Genomic DNA, 20,034 nt, shown 5'->3' with positions numbered 1-20,034 from the left:
ATAGGATCCCTATTAGATGTACCGTAAAATCTGATGTTAAGGATCCACATTTAATACCTATTTTTTCATCTGAAAAGTATGCTGCTTCTTATACACTGGTGCGACCAATAAACCAGATTAAAATACTGACCAACCACGATCATTAGTGCAGACGCCACCATTACACACTGCACGCAACCTGAAGCGATTTCCCACATGTTTAATTGGCCATTTCTCCTAATGAGAGGAAGAGCATCCTATAATGGAAGAAGCAGGTTCCTGTTCCGCGACACAACGCTCCTGCAGTCCTGTCCGTAATTCAAGATTCAAGATTAACTTTATTTGTCCCGCAAAGTGAGAAATTTGTCTTGGGCTCTTCACCCATGCAGCAGCCACAGAAAAACAACAATCAACATTGTTCACATTCAAACTAAATACATGTAGGCAGCAGCGCAGGGCAGCCTGGGTCTCAACAGAGCAGTGCTGCCAGAAGGTTGTTCCTAATTGCTGTTCAAAGTGCAACAATGACTTTAAAGTAACTGCTACAATTTTAATAGAAAGGTTAGATCCTCTTTGACCATTGCTCTCAAAACCATGGTGCTTAGAGGATGTATCATAAGAGTTTTTATCACCCAGTGTTTAGTAGCACCCTTGGGGTCATTTCCAGCTTTTACCTTGTTAAAATTTGCATTTGTTTACAAAATATCTAAAATGTTAATGGCTGGATTGCCACACTAACTTGCCTGCAGCACCTGCCTCAGGGCATCTTTTGCATTTTTTGTCTTGCTAGTGGTAAACATGTTTTGTTTACAGGTTTTTTTAAAAAGCATCACAGCCCTGTGAGGGTTTTTTCAAGGCTAAGATTCTCTTTCTGTCTCATGCTACTTCAGTATGTAAAATTTACGGCACTTATTGTTACACTTAATGACAGTCTTTGCATGCAGAAAGATAACACTTTGAGTTTTATTCTCAGGAAAAGCTACTTAGGATGGGCATGTGTAGTGTATTTATTTACTTCATTCTTCGTTTTAAATTATGTAGTTATGTAGTCAAGACCACACTAACCAAGACAAGACCAAGACATTTAGGGATCGAGACCGAGTAAAGGCCAAGACCAAGGCAAGGCGAGACCGAGACAAGACCAAGACATTTAGGATCGAGACTGAGCCAAGACCAAGACCAAGGCGGGGTGAGACCGAGGCAAGACAAATACATTAAGGGATGTGTTTTCCTTCTAATTTGTTTTATTTTTTATTTTTTTATTTAACCTTTATTTGACCAGGAATGAAACTCATTGAGATTAAAAATCTCTTTTTCAATAGTGTCCTGGCCAAGACAGGCAGCAACACATTAACAGAGTTTCACATGGACAACGAGCAGCCAAGCATTTAAATACAAAAATACACAAGACATTAAAAGACACAAATAACAAATCTGAAAAGCAATTGTCAAATATCATCCACAAGGAAGAAAATCTACAGCCAGATGTTTCCGCCTCCAAGTCATTTAACTTCCTCTTAAAAGCATACAATGAGAGAAGTTCACAGTAATGACATGGAAAAATAGCCGATCAGTGGTGGTCTTGACCGGTCTTGATTTAAAATCTGGAGTCCACCCAGTCTTAGACCGAGACAAGACCGAATCAAAATGCTTTCGATTCTGAGACGAGACCAAGACCTGCTGGAGACCGGTCTTGAGACCAAGACAGATTTCGAGCAATACAACACTAGTACATAAATATGCTTCTCTCTTCCTCACACACTTTCGAAAACATAACTCCATTGTTGCTCTTAATGGGAACTGAGCATGTGGGCAAAATGGCAATTTCAATAATGTGGTATTAAACAATGTGAGAGCAATCAGAGCTGTAATTAACTCAGCCTCACAGAGGACAGCTCACCCACACGAATCACCGCTGACTCAACCAGATGATTACTTTTTAAAAACACAGCTTTTCACTGCTTCAGGTAGCAAAAAGTTCAAGTCCAATTAAGTCACCGCAACATGGAATGATCGTGCAATGGGGGCTTTAATGAGGACGACATCCTGTTTGACGCTCTGGGCTTTCAGTGGCCACACATCGAACAATATTTAATTAAAATGGTATTTCTGCACGCTCTTAATGTGGGCTGAAACTTCATCACGTTTTCTTTTATTTCTTCTCTGTGTGTGTGTGTGTGTGTGTGTGTGTCTGCAGGTGATACTCTCTGTGCTCTCTGTGGAGAAACCTCTGGTTCAGGGCCAGCTCAGGGACATCAACGCTCAGCTCAAGCAGGCCGAGGAGAGTCTGAACTGGAACAGTGAAGGTGCCATGTTTTAACTTTCCCCTTTGTTTTTAAGGCTTTTATGCCTTTATTTTTGTAGTGATAGGACAGTGGATAGAGTTGGAAATCGGAAAGAGAGAGAGAGAGTGGGGAACGACACGCTGGGAATGGAGCCACGGGTTGGATTCAAACCCGGGCCGCCTACTTGAAGGACTATAGCCTCCGTACATAGGAGGTGCACACACTAACCGCTAGACTACCGGTGTCCAATTTACCTTTTTTTAAATTGGATAATTTCTGATGCATTCCAGGATGTCGGCAAAGTCTAAACGTTAATTGGCTTTCGAGACACAGGGTCAAGCAGATCATTTACCATGAAATCCAATGTATAAGACGCACTTTTAAAGGGATACTTCACCCGTTGAAACATGAATCTGTATTGACATTGGGTCATATATGTAGTAGAAATGTGAAATACATTTTGAAGTTGGTGCCTTCTTGACTGAGAAAAGGCAGAAAGTGTCTTTGTGGCTCATGTGGATGAAAGACACCATATCCCAGAATGCACAGCACTGCAGGCCACTCCCACTAAGGTCCTCGATTTCAGAATCAGAAATACTTTATTAATCCCAGAGGGAAATTCTATCATTACATTTTCTCCAAAATATACAGTATAGCAGTAGAAATATAGTAATAAAAACATTTACAGACATATTTACTTCAACAGATGAGGCCATTTCCTCAACTGATTCCGAGATTTCTTCCAGAATTGATCTTGGAAATTCCTGGCAGAAAACAGACTCTATGTCTGTGTCCATAGGCAAACAGTGAGAACACCGACACTACCAGTCCACCCCAGCTCGAGCCGGCCCCGGCTCCTCATCCTCACCGCCGGCGACAGGCAGGCCTTATGTCTCTGCTGCTGAGTTGGCAGCGGCCGGCGGCGGCCAGCAATATAGCAATATAGCCGCGAGACGGTTGCTGACAACAAGCCGGTCTTGTGTCGCAGCGGCCCCGGCGGTCAGCGCTAGTGGCCCCGGCAGCTAGCGGTGGCAAATGACAGCACGACGACGGCAAATGCTGACACCAACACACAGTTTCATGCAATTTAAATAGACTTTAGGAAACAATAACTGGTTATGCCTAAAGCAGCAAAAGCTTTCTTCACACATATGTGTTTTCTTTATTATTATTATTATTATTAATAAATGGTATTGGCTTTAATAAACTACAAACCCATGTAGTGCAGGGCTTGTTTATTTGTGTGAAATATTCACAGGTTGTAGTAGAAAAACTGCTCCCTGAATCCTCCTCCTGGTGTTTCTCTTCCTCTCTGTCATTTCTGGAGCAGAGCTGCTCTGTTGCTCTGACATGTGGCGTCAACAGAGAGGCTCTGCATTTTAAAGAACATAGAATAAGAGCAGCAGAGGTGTTCAATCATTGATAAGCTCTGCTGACACCCTGCTAGCAGGCCCACTCCCGGATTCCCAGCAGAACAAAGCTGGAATGAGAGGAGTGTTTACTACAGGCACAGGTCGATGCATTTTACTGTCTGTGGGAATAAACTCACAGTTCCTCTGCCGAACACTCAGAAAATATGAAGCATTTTCAGCTGCCTTATAAAGTGTGTGTTTGTATCCTGCTAAACTTATGGAAGCTTTTTTGTGCTCTCTAGATGTATTTGTAGCTATAAATGGAAATTCACAACAACTACTGTATGCATTGTCACAAATTTTGATGTTCATGTTTTAAAGGTCACATATCCTCCTCCTTTTCAACAACTTAAGTCTCAGAGCTCCTCAAAACATGTGTGTGAAGTTTCTTGTTCTAAATCCACTCTAATCCTGTATTTGATCATGCCTATAAACCCCTCTATTTCAGCCCTGCTCAGAACAGGCTGTTTCTGTGTCTGTACCTTTAAATGTAAATGAGCTGTGTCTGACCACGCCCCCTCTCTGGAAGGGCTTGGGTGTCTCGGGCTTTCTCGCTCCATGTCCTATTGTTTACGATGAGAAGGCAGACTCAGAGGGCAGAACAAACACCTAGCTGTGGGAGTGTCACCCACCTGGGGGAGGGGCTACTGCCCTAATTGTCTTTACAATTAGAAAAATATGTTTAAGGAGTTATTACACAAGAAGACAAATGAACTGCATATTTTTCTACATTTTGAAATATATTACAAATGTAGAAAAATGTGCTTCACAAGGGATAGGGTTAGGTTTTTTCAAGAAAAATATAATGTACAAGTCGGAAAGTATTTCACTTGGTGCCAATAAGCTGTTTGAATGTTAGCAAATGTCTCCATTATAGACCCTACGAAGGACATTGAACATTTTCAGGTTATCCTGTCACACACTCACACACTCCTCTTCTAGCTTCATTCTTTCAGTTATTCTCTCTCCTTTTAATCCTCAACCCCTCATCTCTGACGCACATTCTCCCCTGCAGGTGTTTGGCCGTACATCCAACAAGTGCGGGACTCCGTCTGTGACCTGGAGACTCGACTGCAGAGGATCAAGGACAACGTGGAGGAGATCCAGAGCTGCATGAAGTCCTGGGCCACCCCCATGTTTGACAGGAAGGAGGGTAAAAAGGAGGCGCTGCTCAGTCTGGAGGACCGAACAGAGAGGCTGGACCGGTTCTACGGTCTGATCCGGTCCTCTGGAGAGAAGATCCACTTTCTGCTTAAGGTGACTGATGCCTTGAAAAGAGATTTCCAGCTCAGCTGCCTGAAGGGGCCGCATTGATTATTTGAATGTTACGCGACGCGAGAGAGTATCTGAGCCGAGCTGAGCGTAGCGTCTGTGTGATGGTAGAATTAATGTAGAGTGATCGGCAGAGTGATCGGCTACCTGAGGTTTGTCCCTTATTTCTCATTAGTTGTGGCGCACTTCTCCCCTACAGGCTCTCAAATTGTTCCTTACTCAGCTGGAAATTCACCTGTAAGCGGTTGTATAGAGCTGTAGCACCTGGACGAGCCTAAACGTCCCCAAAGCGTAGCATCTTTCCCGGCTATCGTTTCGGTCGCAAAGCAACTTGCAGATGATAGACGTGATTTGTCAAGGGTGCCGCCGCCGCCACCCCCCCCCGCTGCTCTGTGCCCTACCCCTCAGCAAGCCCGGTGCTCAACGCATCCTATTTGAAATCCTGTTTGAATCGATCTAGAATAAAAAGTAGAGCATGACTAATTATATCGGCCGGTATAAGCATGTCTAGTGACTATCGGTATCGGATGATTTGTGTATATATCTTTAATCCTTTGATCAGGTTTGTAGTTTGTTGTAAACTTACATGTACATGTATTTTAGGTTGTATAGATTCTAGAGATACAGAGAAAAATTGCTTCATAACAGGCAAAACTTCACATTAGGGCGCTGGAATAGAGTCCTCACAGATGATTGACTTTCACTCACATTTCATCACTCTGCAGGGTTATTGTGGAGTCACAGGTTTCACATCATTTTTAAATGCAGTAGAAATGCTGATTCAATGTTTGTGTCTCTCTGCACCTCGCCTTAGAGTAACCTGGATCTGTTTAGAGCCGAGCCGACCTCTGACGAGTGGAAGGCCTACGTGGAGTTCATCGACGACATGATCATCGATGGGTTCTTCAACAGTGTCGAGTGCTCGCTCAAGTTCTTCCTCGACAACACAGGTACAACAATCATGAACAGTTGTAATTACACTATTATTTACTACTTTGTTGATTTGTGGTAAAACGATGGTGCTACTACTGATGTCTCAAAGCCAGACTGTTTCTGCCAACGCTGCATGTTGTATCCAAGTATTCAGCTGGGCTTCTTCCTCAGAGAACAAGAGACATCCTCCTCTTGCCAGCACCAACTTGGACGTCTTCTTAGCACCATCCTCAGGGGGTTTGATGTCCGTTGGTTGTTTGCCTGTATTGGATGTCAGTTTGAATTAGGTCAGGACGTGAAGCTGGCAGGAGTTTTGTCAACCAGTTTAGACTAACTGGGACGTGTTTCAAATTGTAGCAGATTGTTGCCAGTCTGCATCGTCTTCCCCTCATTTTACATTTTCTTCTGCTAGTTTTTCATCTTCCTCCTCTACGACTTGTCCAGGTCACAGTAATTTATAATTTTTATTTATTCTAAAGGGTCCAGAGAGCAGCTGTTTTATTCGAGCTCTATTGCTTTTGCTCTTCCCTTTCCTTCCTTTCTTTGTTTTTCTGCAACAATCAAATGATAAACCCATATGTTTATTTAGCATAGTTGTGTAAAGATTTATTTTTTGGCTTTTTATGCCTTTATTTAAGAGATAGGACAGTGGATAGATTCGGAAATCAGGGACTGAGAGAGTGTAGAATGATATGCAGGAAAGGAGCCACAGGTCGGATTTGAACCGTGGCCGCACGCTGTAAGGACTACAGCCTCGGTACACTAACCACTTGTCCACCAACGCCCCTTATTTTTCATAGTTTTCTGTGCATTTTTTAATTATTAATACCATTTCTCTTTGGGTTTCCAGACCAGAGATCAGCTATAGCTCCTCTGTTTGAGGCTCAGCTGGACCTGAAGGTTCCTGACATGGTGTTCACTCCCTCTCTGGAGTTTGGATCCAGAGACAGTTTGTTAGACCTGGTTGAGAGTCTCATCAACGACGTGTTCAGGATCTCCTCACTGGTTCCACGCCTCGCCCAGCACAGCCCCTTCCCTCATTACCAGGTACTGATGCAGCAAAAAAAAAAAAAACAACATCAATCATCTGTCATTTTTTACACGCTGAATATCTGAGAAATATAAAAATCTCCCCTCAGGCTGACATGGAGGACATGGCTGATCTGGCTGACATGCGGCAGCTCCTCATGGAGCGCGTGCAGGGCATCATGGCGACGTGCTGTGAGTTTAGAAACTCTCTGGAGCGTTACAGCTACCTGTACGTCGACGACAGGAAAGGCTTTATGCGTCAGTTCCTGCTGTATGGACACGTCCTCAGCAGCCAGGAGACAGAGGGTTACCCTGAAGACGGCGTCTCAGAGAGCCCGCCCACGCTGGATCACTTCAGACAGCAGGTCGACGGGTGAGTAAAGCACCAAATTACAACCCAAAATATTGAGTTTTTGAGTGGTGCCGTACTTCTTAGCAATTCCTTTTTATGATGTTTTAAGCTTGACCTTTTGATATCAGATTTTTTACATCGTCCTGTCTTCATCCATCTTTTATTAAAACTATATTAACTAGGTAGGACTTGTATCTATAGTAGGCGTCTCAGGGTTAAAGAAAGATTTAAAGTGCAGGTTCCTCTTCGTACCTGAGTGAAATCTGTTGTTTCCTTTAATCTGCAGGTATGAGAAGATCTTCGAGGAGGTCCAGGCTCTGGAGCCGGTTCATGTGTTCCACGGGTGGATGAGGGTGGACGGTCGGAGCATGAAGAGCTGCCTGCTCAACACTATCAAAAAGTGGAGCTTCATGTTCAAACAGCATCTCATCGACCACGTTACCAACAGGTGAAGTCATTTATCACACTATAATACACTATAATCAAAATAAGCTGTGTGGCTAATGTTAGCAACCTTTAGATTTCTAGCAACTTAAGTGAGTTTTTTCTTTTGCTGTATAAATGGTTTACAGCCTGCTTCAAAAGGGAAATAACAATTATCTTATTGAAATTATCGACTCTATTATGAGATATTGACTTAGCTTGCTTTAAACCAAGCCAAGTTATGTCTCAGTTTGATAGAAATAAATCAATAAATCTATCAGTCACTAAAAAGTCGTCTCTTTCGTTGTCCATCTTCAAGTTAGCTTAATAAGTTTGGAACCTTACAAACCGATCTCAACTAGCATTTAATAAATGAGCCTCTCCGATGGTGACATTTAGCCCTTGCCTATAGTCGTCATGGTAACAGTTGAATACACATACACATACTCCACATGCTAACAGTTAGCTAACAACATGCTCTAGATGCTAGCAGTGTCAGATTTGTGCAGAACCTCTTTTGTCAACATGGGGGGTAGTGGGAGAAGCACAACAGCACTTCAATCAGCAGAGACTTCAATAATGAACAGTTATTCATTTAACAATGTAGAAAATAAATGTGCTAAGTCTTTGAAGATTAGACTCCGTCATGACGACTTCATGTACTCGGAGGGGTAATGAGGCTGACAGCAGGATAGGATACCCCCCGAAGGATTCTAGACTCTGGTGGTGGTTGTGATACCCCCCCGAAGGATTCTAGACTCTGGTGGTGGTTGTGATACCCCCCCGAAGGATTCTAGTCTCTGGTGGTGGTTGTGATACCCCCCCCCCCCCCCCCCCCCCCCCCCGAAGGATTCTAGACTCTGGTGGTGGTTGTGATACCCCACCGAAGGATTCTAGACTCTGGTGGTGGTTGTGATACCCCCCCGAAGGATTCTAGTCTCTGGTGGTGGTTGTGACACCCCCCCCCCCCCCCCCCCCCCCCCCCCCCGAAGGATTCTAGTCTCTGGTGGTGGTTGTGATACCCCCCCTGATGGAGTCTAGACCCTGGTGGTGGTTGTGATACCCCCTCTGATGGAGTCTAGACCCTGGTGGTGGTTGTGATACCCCCCCGATGGAGTCTAGACCCTGGTGGTGGAGGTAATAGAAGATACAGGAGTGGGTTTCTGAGGCTGTATCTGAAGTCTGCTGAGCTGGACTGGAGGTGACTGGTGGCGGAGGAGGGTCGCAGAGATCACACTGAAATGACAAACTGACTGAGGAAGAGAGAGAACAAGTTTTAAAATGTGACTGCGGCAGGATGATTGGCTGAGAGAGGCTGTGGCAGAGTCAGGATGGATTATGACTGAAAGAGTAAACGCCCCAAATCAGCTGATCACCAGAGCAGGGAGATGGAGGCCGAGGAAGAGAGGGAGGGGCTAAGTTGAATGAAGAAATTAATTAAATGTGTGAGAGAATATAACCAGTCTTCCTGCTTGAACTTACGCTGATCTCCATTATGTTTTACAATGTGCAGTTTACACTTGGAGACCTTTTTTGGGCGCCAAAGTACACCAATCAGACTGCCGTACTAATGTGTAAATTAAAGCAGTTTTGTTGATTTCTCTTTTAGATACCATTAATGTTGCTTTCCAGGAGTTGGGGAACTTACAAGCGATACGTTTAAATGACTTTTAGGATCATTAAATTCTTCTTCTTGTAATTAAAAAGTCAATTTTCATTATTTTCCCATTTTGAGACCCAACAGTAATCCTCCTTTAGCGTACGCTTAAACTAAAGAGCAACAAACTCCTCCTTATCTAGCTGTAAGGAAAACTGTCTCTTTGAGGTTGATGACATCATTATTTCTTAGACTCAACAAAATGCTCCTCAAAGGAGCAGAAGACATTACACATCTGGTTTCAGAGGCGGAGTCACGTCCCCCATGACGCCTGACTGTTCTTGATCAAGGTTAATCTACAAATCAAATGTACTTTTAATGATCCTGTCCTACTGTGCGTCTGCAGCCTGTCCGATCTGGAGCAGTTTATAAGAGTGGCTGAGGCCGGCCTGAGCCAGCGGGTGGAGGAGGGCGACTACGGTGGCCTGGTGGGGGTCATGGGTGACCTGCTGGCTGTTAAGGAAAGACAAAGTACAACAGATGCCATGTTTGAGCCTCTTCAGCAAACTATCACTCTGCTGAAGGTGTACGAGCAGGAGCTGCCTGACGTAGTCTACAAACAGCTGGAGGTTTGGACTCATGTTTATTCACCTCAGATTATATTAACCAGCGACTTCTCTTTCAGCAGATACAGAGCTATTTGTCTTACTTTTTCTTTGTGTCTCTTGATCTCCCGTATCTGTTCTGTGCTCTTCATCCTCCCAATCCATCACCTGTCACTCCTTGCCTGAATCTCCCTCTGTCTACATCTATCTGTTTATCTGTTTGTCTGTCTGCAGGAGCTGCCAGAGAAGTGGAACAATGTGAGGAAGCAGGCCGTCCTAGTCAAACAGCAGGTGGCTCCTCTTCAGGCCATCGAGGTCACAAACCTGAGGAGAAAGTGTGCGTCCTTCGACGTGGAGCAGCACACCTTCAGGGAGCACTTCCGCAGCAACGGGCCCTTCAGGTAAAAAATATCAGTTTACTTTTATTACCCCCAAAATGATCATGAATAAACACTACGGAAACATGTTATTGTTTTTGAAGTTAATCAGCAGCCAAATGTTTTTCCTTTAATTACAACCAATTAGCTCGTCTAGATTTGCTTTGTGTCTATTTAACTGCTGCCTACATTTTGTATTTTGGGAATATTTTCTCTATTTTGAAAGCTGGCGTGTTTATTAAATGCACCCAATTTAACGGGAGGAGTTCAGGTTTAATGGTAGGTGGTCAAAAGAACAACAATTTGAAAGTGCATTTTTTTATTTTTTATTTAACCAGGAAAGAAACTTGTTGAGATTAAATATCTCTTTTTCAAGAGTGTCCTGGCCAGTCTGAGTGTGGACAAAGAAGTCCATCCGACACGTGCAGACAGAGGGAGGGATTTAGAATTAGTGATGAACCTCAGAGCGCCGTGAAACACAGAGTCCAGAGCATGTAAGCTTTGAGAAGAGGCGTGCACGTACTATAAAATATAACCACAGTCCAGCACACATGAAAGTGGCAACAACCAGTCTCTTCTGACAGCCAGCGACAAAATGAGTTTGATTCTATTGTTTCCTGTTAGAGTTTCCTAACTGCCCGCGATCGACACTGCAGCCGTTTTTACCGATCAAGGCACTGAGACTCTCTTTTCTCTCTACAGAGCTTGTTAGTTGTTTATTTACACAGTGATATATATATATATATATATATATATATCGGTGTATGAATAATATCAGCAACTGGATTGAAATGTTGACTTTTGACCTGTGTCAACACCGGAGAAAAAACTTCATTCCGCTCACCGCGAGCCTTTTCTTGATGAGCCTCTGAGTGTTGTGATTTGAGTCAACAGCTCGTCAATACAAAGCTACAGACTTCAGTTTGTCCACCTTCAGTACAGAAGCACTAGATGTCGTATTGCTTGCGAGGGAAAACTGAAATTCACAGAGCAAAGAATTCAATATTGAACGGACGGAGTGTAGACAGTGAGCGTGCGATTATGTGCAAAAAGATTCAGGTGATGGATGCACGAAGGTTAATGTTCAGTACAAACATTTATTTTTGCAATGAAAGAATAAAAGACAACGTTTCTTAGACGAACATTTTAAGGGAGAGCATAATTATGCTCAAAGGTCAGAATAGTTGAACCTTGACCATGAAATTGAGAAAAGAATTTGATGCTACTAAACGGTTGATAATTGTCGACTGAGGGTTTCAGTTACAAAGACTACCACACTGCTGGGTTGTTGTCGGATGTTTTAAAGGACTATAAATGTGTATTAGTGGGTTGTGGAGAATGAAAGCCTTTTACAGTGTCTATAACTACATGAAAGCCATCTCTGTCAGTATGTACGTCAGGTCTAAAGTCTTATCCTAGAAGATGTAGAAATTGATCTGACAGAGAGCCAGACAACAGGACGAAGCTAACCCTCTTACAGTCGGCTTGTTCCTCTTTTACCCCCTCAACGTGTGTCCCTCTCTAGAGAGAAGAAAGATTATCATATCTAACATTCAAAGGAGTGTTTTAAGACAAGAGGCCTGACTGAGATGCTTTAAAGGAAGCCTTAGAGGGATAAAGTGATCAGTTCTGGAGAATCATCCGTCTTTAAATAGATCAAGTGGTCTCGTTGGTTTTATTCACAAAGGAGCAAAAAGTTATGAGAGACCGCATACATAAAGTAAGAACATTTAAATGGAGAAGAAGAACAAAGAAACTGACTAAAAGCTGAACAAGCTTTGTGTTCACAGCCAAACTTCTCATTTGTTCTCTGAGATTAAGAGATATAAGTAATGAAACTATAATTTAATACTTCAAGATACACTTACAGATGATTTATCCAAAGACATATTTTCTAAGAAAATATTGTCATATTGTCAGTCAGCGTCTTTTATTTGATCCAAGCCTGATAGATAGATCTTTTAGATGAGGAGCGATAGATTTTATAGAAAAGATAACCCGGTGTATAAGAATTACTTCTGATACCTAATCTTTCATCTGGAAAGTTGGCTGCTTCCTTTATGGCGATTTAAAATACTGAGACGTGCACCGCCATTACCACGAGTACAGCCCTCACCATCACAAACCGCACACGACGTGACGCAAATGAAAATCCACTCCCATTCATTGTGTATTGCAATATGTGGTTGGAAAAATAGCGACGCTGACAGCGCCACTTTTTCCCATCCTGTCTCCGTCATGAGGTCATCATGGTGGATTTAAAGCAAACGGTGGTTTACTGGTCAGCAAATAAAGCTTGTGTGGTGCTGGTTTGATTGAAAGACTCCTCAGCTCAACTACCGTACTGTAGCTAGTACGAGAGCAAACTCCTCAAAGGGAAAACACACGGTGCTAAAAGAGCGACACAGCTGCACAGAAACTGACCGTTGTTGACTTTGCTGAACTCGATAGAAATCAACATGCAGGAAGACAGTTTAAACCCCCCAAATCAGACTGTGCCTTATATACCTGTGTGAATATATTTCAGATTTTACGGTAATGATGATTACTGACATGATGGCTCATACATACAGTGACCTTTTCCTGATGTACTCAGAGGGCTTCTTAATTACAAAATGTACTTTAGTTATTGAGTATTAAATATTAAACATTGTCCACAAGTTTTAAGTTTTCAGAAAGTCAGGTGAGACCATTTTCAAAACTGAAATTTTCTGCATTAAAAGTTCTGTAAAAATAAACTGAGAATACTCTGAATTAATCTAATATCTGTCATAAATATCAGACCTCTCTGCTATATCTGCTCCGCTATATCATTTTTAACCAGTTTTAAATGTTTCCAGGGACAAGTTACAACTGTTGGTAAATAGGTAAACAAAGCTTTGTAGTTCTTGATGTATAAGACAACAATACTGCAAACTTTCAATGTCACCCCTTGAGTTAAACCTATAATGTAAAATCAGGAATATAGGACGCAATCTGTTTTTGAAGGTCTCTCAGAAAGATAAAAAAAAAAGGTTAAGCGTGACGATTTCTATCGCGTTCAGCAAAGTCTACAATGGTCAGATTCTGTGCAGCTGTGTCGCTCTTTTAGTTTAGTCTGTTTTCACTTTGTGGAGTTTGCGCACCTACTAGCATTAGTACGGTAGTCGAGCTCTCAGCCTGCAGGGAAAGTTGTGAAGTACAGACCTCGAGATCTCTGCTCGACTCCGCTGGTCACTCGGTCACTCGTTTCAATCAGAAGAGCACCCCACGAGGTTTATACACTGAACATAAGCAGGGCAGCCAGCCTGCTCTGTGTCGCTGTCTTCCCCAGCTCAGCATGCAACCAGCTTTCAATACACCATGAATGGGGATGAATTTTTAATCATGTCAGGTCGCACGCAGTGCGTGATGGTGGCTGCTGCTCGCTGTACTATGTGTCGAACAAGAGTTCCAGTAAAAGTATATATCATGCACAGTCTTCGTTGTAGTTATTGAGCTAACAGGTCGCACGCAGTGTGTGATGGTGGCTGCTGCACCCGCGGTGATGACAGAGCGTGTGTGCTGGTGTATTGGTAGCCAACTTTTAAGATGAAAAAAGTATCAAATAATCTAAGACAGATCAACAAGAAGAGTATGCAATGCGAAAAGGCATCAGACAGCAGCAATGCTATAGGGTAAATCGTTTGTCTTCTTCTGATTCTTTTATTGTGTGCTATGAGAAACTTTTAAATAGTTTGGCTGAATCAGATATTGCATGGGAGAGGTTGAAATAAAGTGTTACCGTTTGATTGACTTGTTCTGGGTTCATTAAAGGAAACGCTGTTCCCTGAGCGAGTCCCTTTGAAGAGATACAAGCGTCACCTCTCTGCCTCCTCTCTTGATGTTAGAGAAAGAGTTATCTCACATCCGACAGGGCTAATTGAATCTTAACAAAGGGATAATTAATTCATAGGTGGAGATGCTTCGTCATAACGTCTAATTGTCAGATTAGTTATGTGTGTAATTGGTCTCTTAATAACCTGGTGATTATTTTCCCATTAATGTCATGGAAGTCATTGTTAATTGTCACAGTGTGCAGTTAGCACCAGAGACGCCGCTGCAGCCAAGTCAGGCTTGGCAAACCTGCAGCCCTTCATTACCCAAACACAGCCTGATTTACACTGCGCTGAGTAAATGTGTGTGATGGTGCCTGTGTGGGCTCAGGTTTGACAGCAGGAGCCCCTACCAGATGTTGGACGCGTTCCACCGGCAGATCACGGAGCGGGAGGCGGTGATGGCCTCCCTGGTGGAGTCTGCCAGTCTGTTCGAGGTCACCGTCTCTGAGTACAAGCAGCTCCGACAATGCAGGTAAGGCCCAAAGTAGGAAAGGAAAAAATACCCGGAGCTAGTGCCAAATTCAAAACTAATGAGCCGTGATAGCAGAGAGGCTTTTTAACATTCAGAGTCAGTGTGGTTGATTTCACTTTCTCCCCCCTCCTTCATCCCTGAGGCGTGAGGTGGGCCTACTGAAAGAGCTGTGGGACATGATCACAGTCGTGGAGTCATGCATGGCGGCATGGAGGACGACGCCCTGGAGGGAGATCCACGTGGAGGACATGGAGCTGGAGTGCAAACGATTCTCCAAAGATATACGAGGGCTTGATAAAGAGGTGAGGGAGGCGGTTCAAACGGCAGAAACATCGCCTTACTTTCTGAACCCATCAGTGAGTTCTAATCCTGCTTTCCTTTTCTCTTGTTACAATTAAGAGAAAAAAAATAAAATATGCAATAGCATGTAAGCTAAGCAGCTAATGAAGGTGATTAGATTCTAGGACTGTATGAAAGAGCTTTTTCACATCAGGCAGGATTGTCTTGTACCGTGTCTGAGCACGATTGCTCTCACAGCTGGTCTGCGTTCACATTAGTAACATAGTTCCGTACCTGAGTACACTTGACTATGTACACACTCAGCAGTATCTACTGATACAGCAGGTGGCAGTATGCACGTAGTTAGTTTGTAAATCCGCCAAGAAGTAGAAAGAGAAAGAAGCAACCATGGCAACCACTAGCAAGCTGAATCCGCTAACTGTCGGATGTTTTTGTTATTTCTGAAACGCCAACAACGACCCTCTTCCTACTTCCACATCTATCGTGCAGTTCAGAGGATGAAACGGGCCGAGATAAGACGGTTTTGAAGCGTCATGAGCCGTTTAGAATTCCATCATACAGCGGTCCACTTCCTTGTTCGAGCACGGTTGCGTTCGACCTCTTCATGCGGACTCGAGTACAGTACCTGAGTACCAGCATGAGTACGGTACGTTTGTGTTAACACTGATCAAATGAACCGGACTTGGGGGTCAAGTATACTCGGTCCTGACGTGAAAGCAGGGTTCAGGTTTCAGGGCCTGCTTTCTTTCTAAGGTCCTGTTCATCTTTCTCTAATGTGATGTTCATTTTTTCTCTTAGAACAATTTGTAAACAAATGATACCACATAAATATCGCCATTATGTTGATTATTCAAGATCCGAAGGCAACCTGATCCCGGATCAAGCTTCGATGCTCCATGACCTGGATTACTGAGAAGCTAAACGGACATCTTGACTGGACTCTTTTAATTTAAAGCTCTGAGCTCACCCTGTCTCTGTCAGAGAATGTTGTTCTGACTCCCGGTCTTTGTGTCTGATAGGTCAGAGCCTGGGACGCCTTCACAGGTTTGGACAGCAGAGTAAAGAACCTCCTGATCTCTCTGCGGGCCGTGGCGGAGCTCCAGAACCCAGCCATACGAGCCCGACACTGGCACCAGCTGATGGCTGCCACAGGAGTCCGCTTCACCATGGACCAGGTCTCCTGTTTATTCTACAGATAAGAACTAAAATCACACTACAGATGAAGTTCTGTTAATAACAATGGGTGAATTATGAGCCCTACATCTTTTCTTTTTAAAACAAGCGTTGGTTTTAATAACGTGCCAGAGATTTAACAGAAAACTTAAAGAGCTCATACACAAGCTGCCATTTCCTCCAATTAATTTCTTATTTTCTTCCCCAGCTCAGTCTGTAGCCTCACTGGACTTATTTGTACTCTTTGTTCTGCTGCAGCTGTTCAGTTTGAACAAAAAGTTATTACAAAGACTAAATTGGCCTTAGTGAACTCGCGTATAATGTACCCTAAACTCGCTGATATGCTAACACGTGTCACCTGCAGGAAGCAGATCAGAGCAGCAGCTGCTTCAGACTAAGACAGTTAGAGCTTCTGCCGGTTTATTCCTTTATAACCCACCGACCGTTAAATGATGGTCTGCCTGAAAAATAAAACAAATGACTACTTTTTATCTCTATACTCTTGCATAGATATTGAACATAAACTTAACACGCCTTAAGGTTAACCAAGAATGACTCAGAAAGAGGAGACACATAAAAATGGACGCCACACAATGTATTGAATTGTTAAACCCCAAGCTTTATTTAAACAAACTCCTTCCCCATCAGGAAATGATCTAATTTAAGAAACAAACAAACAAAAGGACTGGAGATCCGGCTAAACAGAATAAAAAACGGGAAAGTTCCGAGCCAACCACGCAATGGGCCGTTGCTCTCAGCACCTCCCCCTAAACTACCTCATAACAAAACGTTTCTACAGAAACAAAAACAAACAAAAATAGGACTACCGGTCTCTCCGGTATTTCTCTGAAATAACAAAACCCAGCAATCTGAACATGCATGGGGGGAAAACCAGAACAAACCTGGAACAGAGAGAAAGCAACAGGGAACAATTTAACGACAAAAGAACGAGCACCTCACAACGCCGCGGCCCACAGTGTTTGTGTGTTTGTGTGTCTGCCTGCCTGCCCCGTCTCTCCCACCTGCCTCCTCTAAATCCCCCGCTTCCTCCCTGAGCGCAAATTGCTGAGACCAGAAAAGGTGAGAGGGAGAGAACAAATGGTTTGTTGATATTGTTGGTTTTGGCCTGGCCTTTTAACTGAAGTTTGATGGTATTTGATAACAACAGAAGTTTGTGGTGATGATTGATACTTATCTTGTTTGAGAACATAAATACATTAAAATTAAATAAAATTAAATATTACAATAAATTAAATAAAACAGTATTTTTCTTAAGATAGCATTTGCAGGGGTGCAGATGGCCTAGCGGTTAAGTTGCACCCCATGTACGCCGACTCTAGTCCTCCAAGCGGGCGGCCCAGGTTTAAGTCCGGCCTCTCGCTCCTTTCCCGCATTTCATTCCCCACTCTCTCTCTCTCTCTCTCTCTCTCTCTTTCACTCTCACTCTCTCTCCCTCCCTGGTTTCCTACTCTGTCCACTCTCCTGTCTCCAGTTTAGGGAAAACGCCCAAAAATAAATTATAGTAAATAATAAATAATAGTACCTTATATCGCTGACATATGGCTGTGTGGTCAAGAGGTTCACTGTGAGACTTCCACCTGCAGGCAGTGAGTGTTACTGCTGCAGAGATCCTCTTTGGCAGCAGGTGGCTAAAGTGTCATAACGGAAGAAGCACTGACTTTTCCTGCTTGAGATGAAAGTTTGATTGAAACAGCGAGTGCAAAGTCTCTGTCTGTGCAGCGCCACATTTTGATTATAATAACCGGTTTCTGCTGCTTCTCATTAATGACACTAAACTGAAAACAGCAGGACGCCAGCGGCAATGTGTCACAGATATCATCGTATTATAATAAGATGTAGGTTATTTCAATTGAGACCAGAGTACTTAAAAGGTTTCCTTTGAGCAGGAGACGACCTTGGCCGACCTGCTGCAGCTGAACCTGCACTGCTTTGAGGAGGAGGTCAGAGGCATCGTGGATAAAGCTGTGAAAGAGATGGGGATGGAGAAAGTCCTCTCTGAGCTCAACTCCACCTGGACAGGTACAGGAACCAGTAGCACAACCAGGTGCTAACAGCTATGGATGGACTCTCATTTTAGCTTATGATCGAAGACTGTATAATAGAAGTGAAAATAGCCGCTTATTGCCCTCCTTTTTTTAAGTAGCAGAAGGTAAGAGGAAGTAGCTTAAAGGCAGGGTTGGTAATTCTCTCCAGATCCACTTTTTAAGATTTTGGTTGAAATTGTCTTTAGGTCCTGACAGAAATTAATAACACATGTTCTCTGAAAAAGGAACAAAGAAAATCTGTCATTTGTAACAGTTGTAACAGCCCCCTGGTGGTGGAACAAACTTCCAAAATCCATTTGATCTGCAGAGTTAAGAAAAAGCTTGAGACCCAGCTCTATATGAACACTTCACATTGTAGAATAATGATCTTCATTTTGTAAATTATTGAGCGTTCTTATAGACAGTCTATGTATATGACTTATTGAAGAGTTTTTGGACTGGTGTAGGCATGCAGTTCCAGTACGAGCCTCACCACAGGACCGGGATTCCTCTGCTGCGCTCAGACGAGGAGCTGATCGAGACGCTGGAGGACAACCAGGTTCAGCTGCAGAACCTCATGTCATCCAAGTACATCGCCCACTTCCTGGATGAGGTGTCGTCTTGGCAGAGCAAGCTGTCCGTGGCCGACTCTGTCATCTCCATCTGGTTCGAGGTGCAGCGGACGTGGACTCACCTGGAGAGTATCTTCATCGGCTCGGTGGACATCCGCTCACAGCTGCCGGAGGTTAGAATCGTTGTTTTTATACTGTTGAGACAAAATGCTTATCATCAGATCTGATGCTGCCACCAAATCTGTGCACTGATTTGATTTATGAATTGATATTTAAGTTCTTACATTAGCTCAGGTCGTTTCTCGCTGCTCTGATTGTTTTTCTTGAAAGGGTTCCCACATTGTTAAAAATGTCTTTTATTGAGAACAAAATTATTCACAGAGGTTTCTTCATCTCCATAGATTATAAATACACGGATTAAGAGCATCAAAATTCACAGAATTCAGAAATTCTCTGTAAAAAAATGTATCCAAAAGAAAGCTGGACTTTGTTCAAGTTCATGAAAACAACAACACTCATGAGCATACTAACGACCCCAACCAACTCGAGAAGTCTTTTGGATTCAACTTTAAAGAGCATTTTTTTGCACTTGTTTTAATCCTTCTCTGCAACTCTTTGGTGTGGTTTCAGGAACGTGGTTTCGAGAAAAATGACTGATTGATAACATTTATGGGGTGCTCTGGTAAACTCCCAAGTTAGACCTCTGGGCTCATAACCCACAGGTCGATGGATCTGAACCATCGTCTGCTACCGATGTTAGAACAATAACTACCATACAACGAAAATACAAGCTTTTACTGGAACACTTCTCGACATACCAGCACAGCCGTAACAACAAATTTTACCACTCTAGTGCGCCCCCTATTCCCCATAACCATTATAGCACATGGCACTTAACAGAGCACGCTTCTATAGAGAGGCAGAGATCTCCCTGCAGCAGCTCTTTGCCGACCTTCATACCCTTATATACAGGTATACATACCTTTCATCTATTAAAAATAAAAACGTCTATATAATAAAAAAGTCTGCTCCAAATGTCCTAACGTCCAGGTGAAAGCAGACTCTTACTGAAAACTATCAAAATGTTTTGACCATATTTATCATTGGTTATCATCAGAGGGACTTTTTTGTTCTTCAAATTGCTGTATTCATCGTCTACATTTCTCATGTGAAGCTACTGTTCTAAGATTTGCTTTTTTCTCTCACCACGGTCTCTCAGCTTTCTGTGTATCTGATTCAAACACTTCTGCTGCAATGCTTATCAGGATGCAAGGTTTTGATTGGTTGAAGGGGATTGTGTAAGATACTTTACAATACATGCGTTGTCTGTCAATGTCCTGATCTTTTCTCT

The 20,034-nt window shown here is 43.1% G+C and overlaps 1 protein-coding gene across 1 annotated transcript in view; it reads left to right on the top strand.

Moving 5' to 3' along the window:
* dnah9 (dynein, axonemal, heavy chain 9) overlaps positions 1-20,034 on the top strand; it is a 179,177-nt gene that overhangs the window by 14,422 nt on the left and 144,721 nt on the right. The window contains exons 14-26 of the mRNA XM_061027577.1: positions 2,177-2,285; positions 4,692-4,933; positions 5,763-5,898; positions 6,732-6,928; positions 7,021-7,283; positions 7,549-7,710; positions 9,689-9,911; positions 10,122-10,288; positions 14,450-14,593; positions 14,736-14,895; positions 15,913-16,068; positions 17,974-18,106; positions 18,579-18,856. Coding sequence (XP_060883560.1) covers positions 2,177-2,285; positions 4,692-4,933; positions 5,763-5,898; positions 6,732-6,928; positions 7,021-7,283; positions 7,549-7,710; positions 9,689-9,911; positions 10,122-10,288; positions 14,450-14,593; positions 14,736-14,895; positions 15,913-16,068; positions 17,974-18,106; positions 18,579-18,856 — 2,370 coding nt within the window. The remainder of the gene's footprint in view (positions 1-2,176; positions 2,286-4,691; positions 4,934-5,762; positions 5,899-6,731; positions 6,929-7,020; positions 7,284-7,548; positions 7,711-9,688; positions 9,912-10,121; positions 10,289-14,449; positions 14,594-14,735; positions 14,896-15,912; positions 16,069-17,973; positions 18,107-18,578; positions 18,857-20,034) is intronic.

Source organism: Labrus mixtus, chromosome 21 (assembly GCF_963584025.1).
Source record: "Labrus mixtus chromosome 21, fLabMix1.1, whole genome shotgun sequence".
NCBI classification, from domain to species: domain Eukaryota; kingdom Metazoa; phylum Chordata; class Actinopteri; order Labriformes; family Labridae; genus Labrus; species Labrus mixtus.
This window is presented reverse-complemented; position numbering and strand designations above follow the sequence as displayed.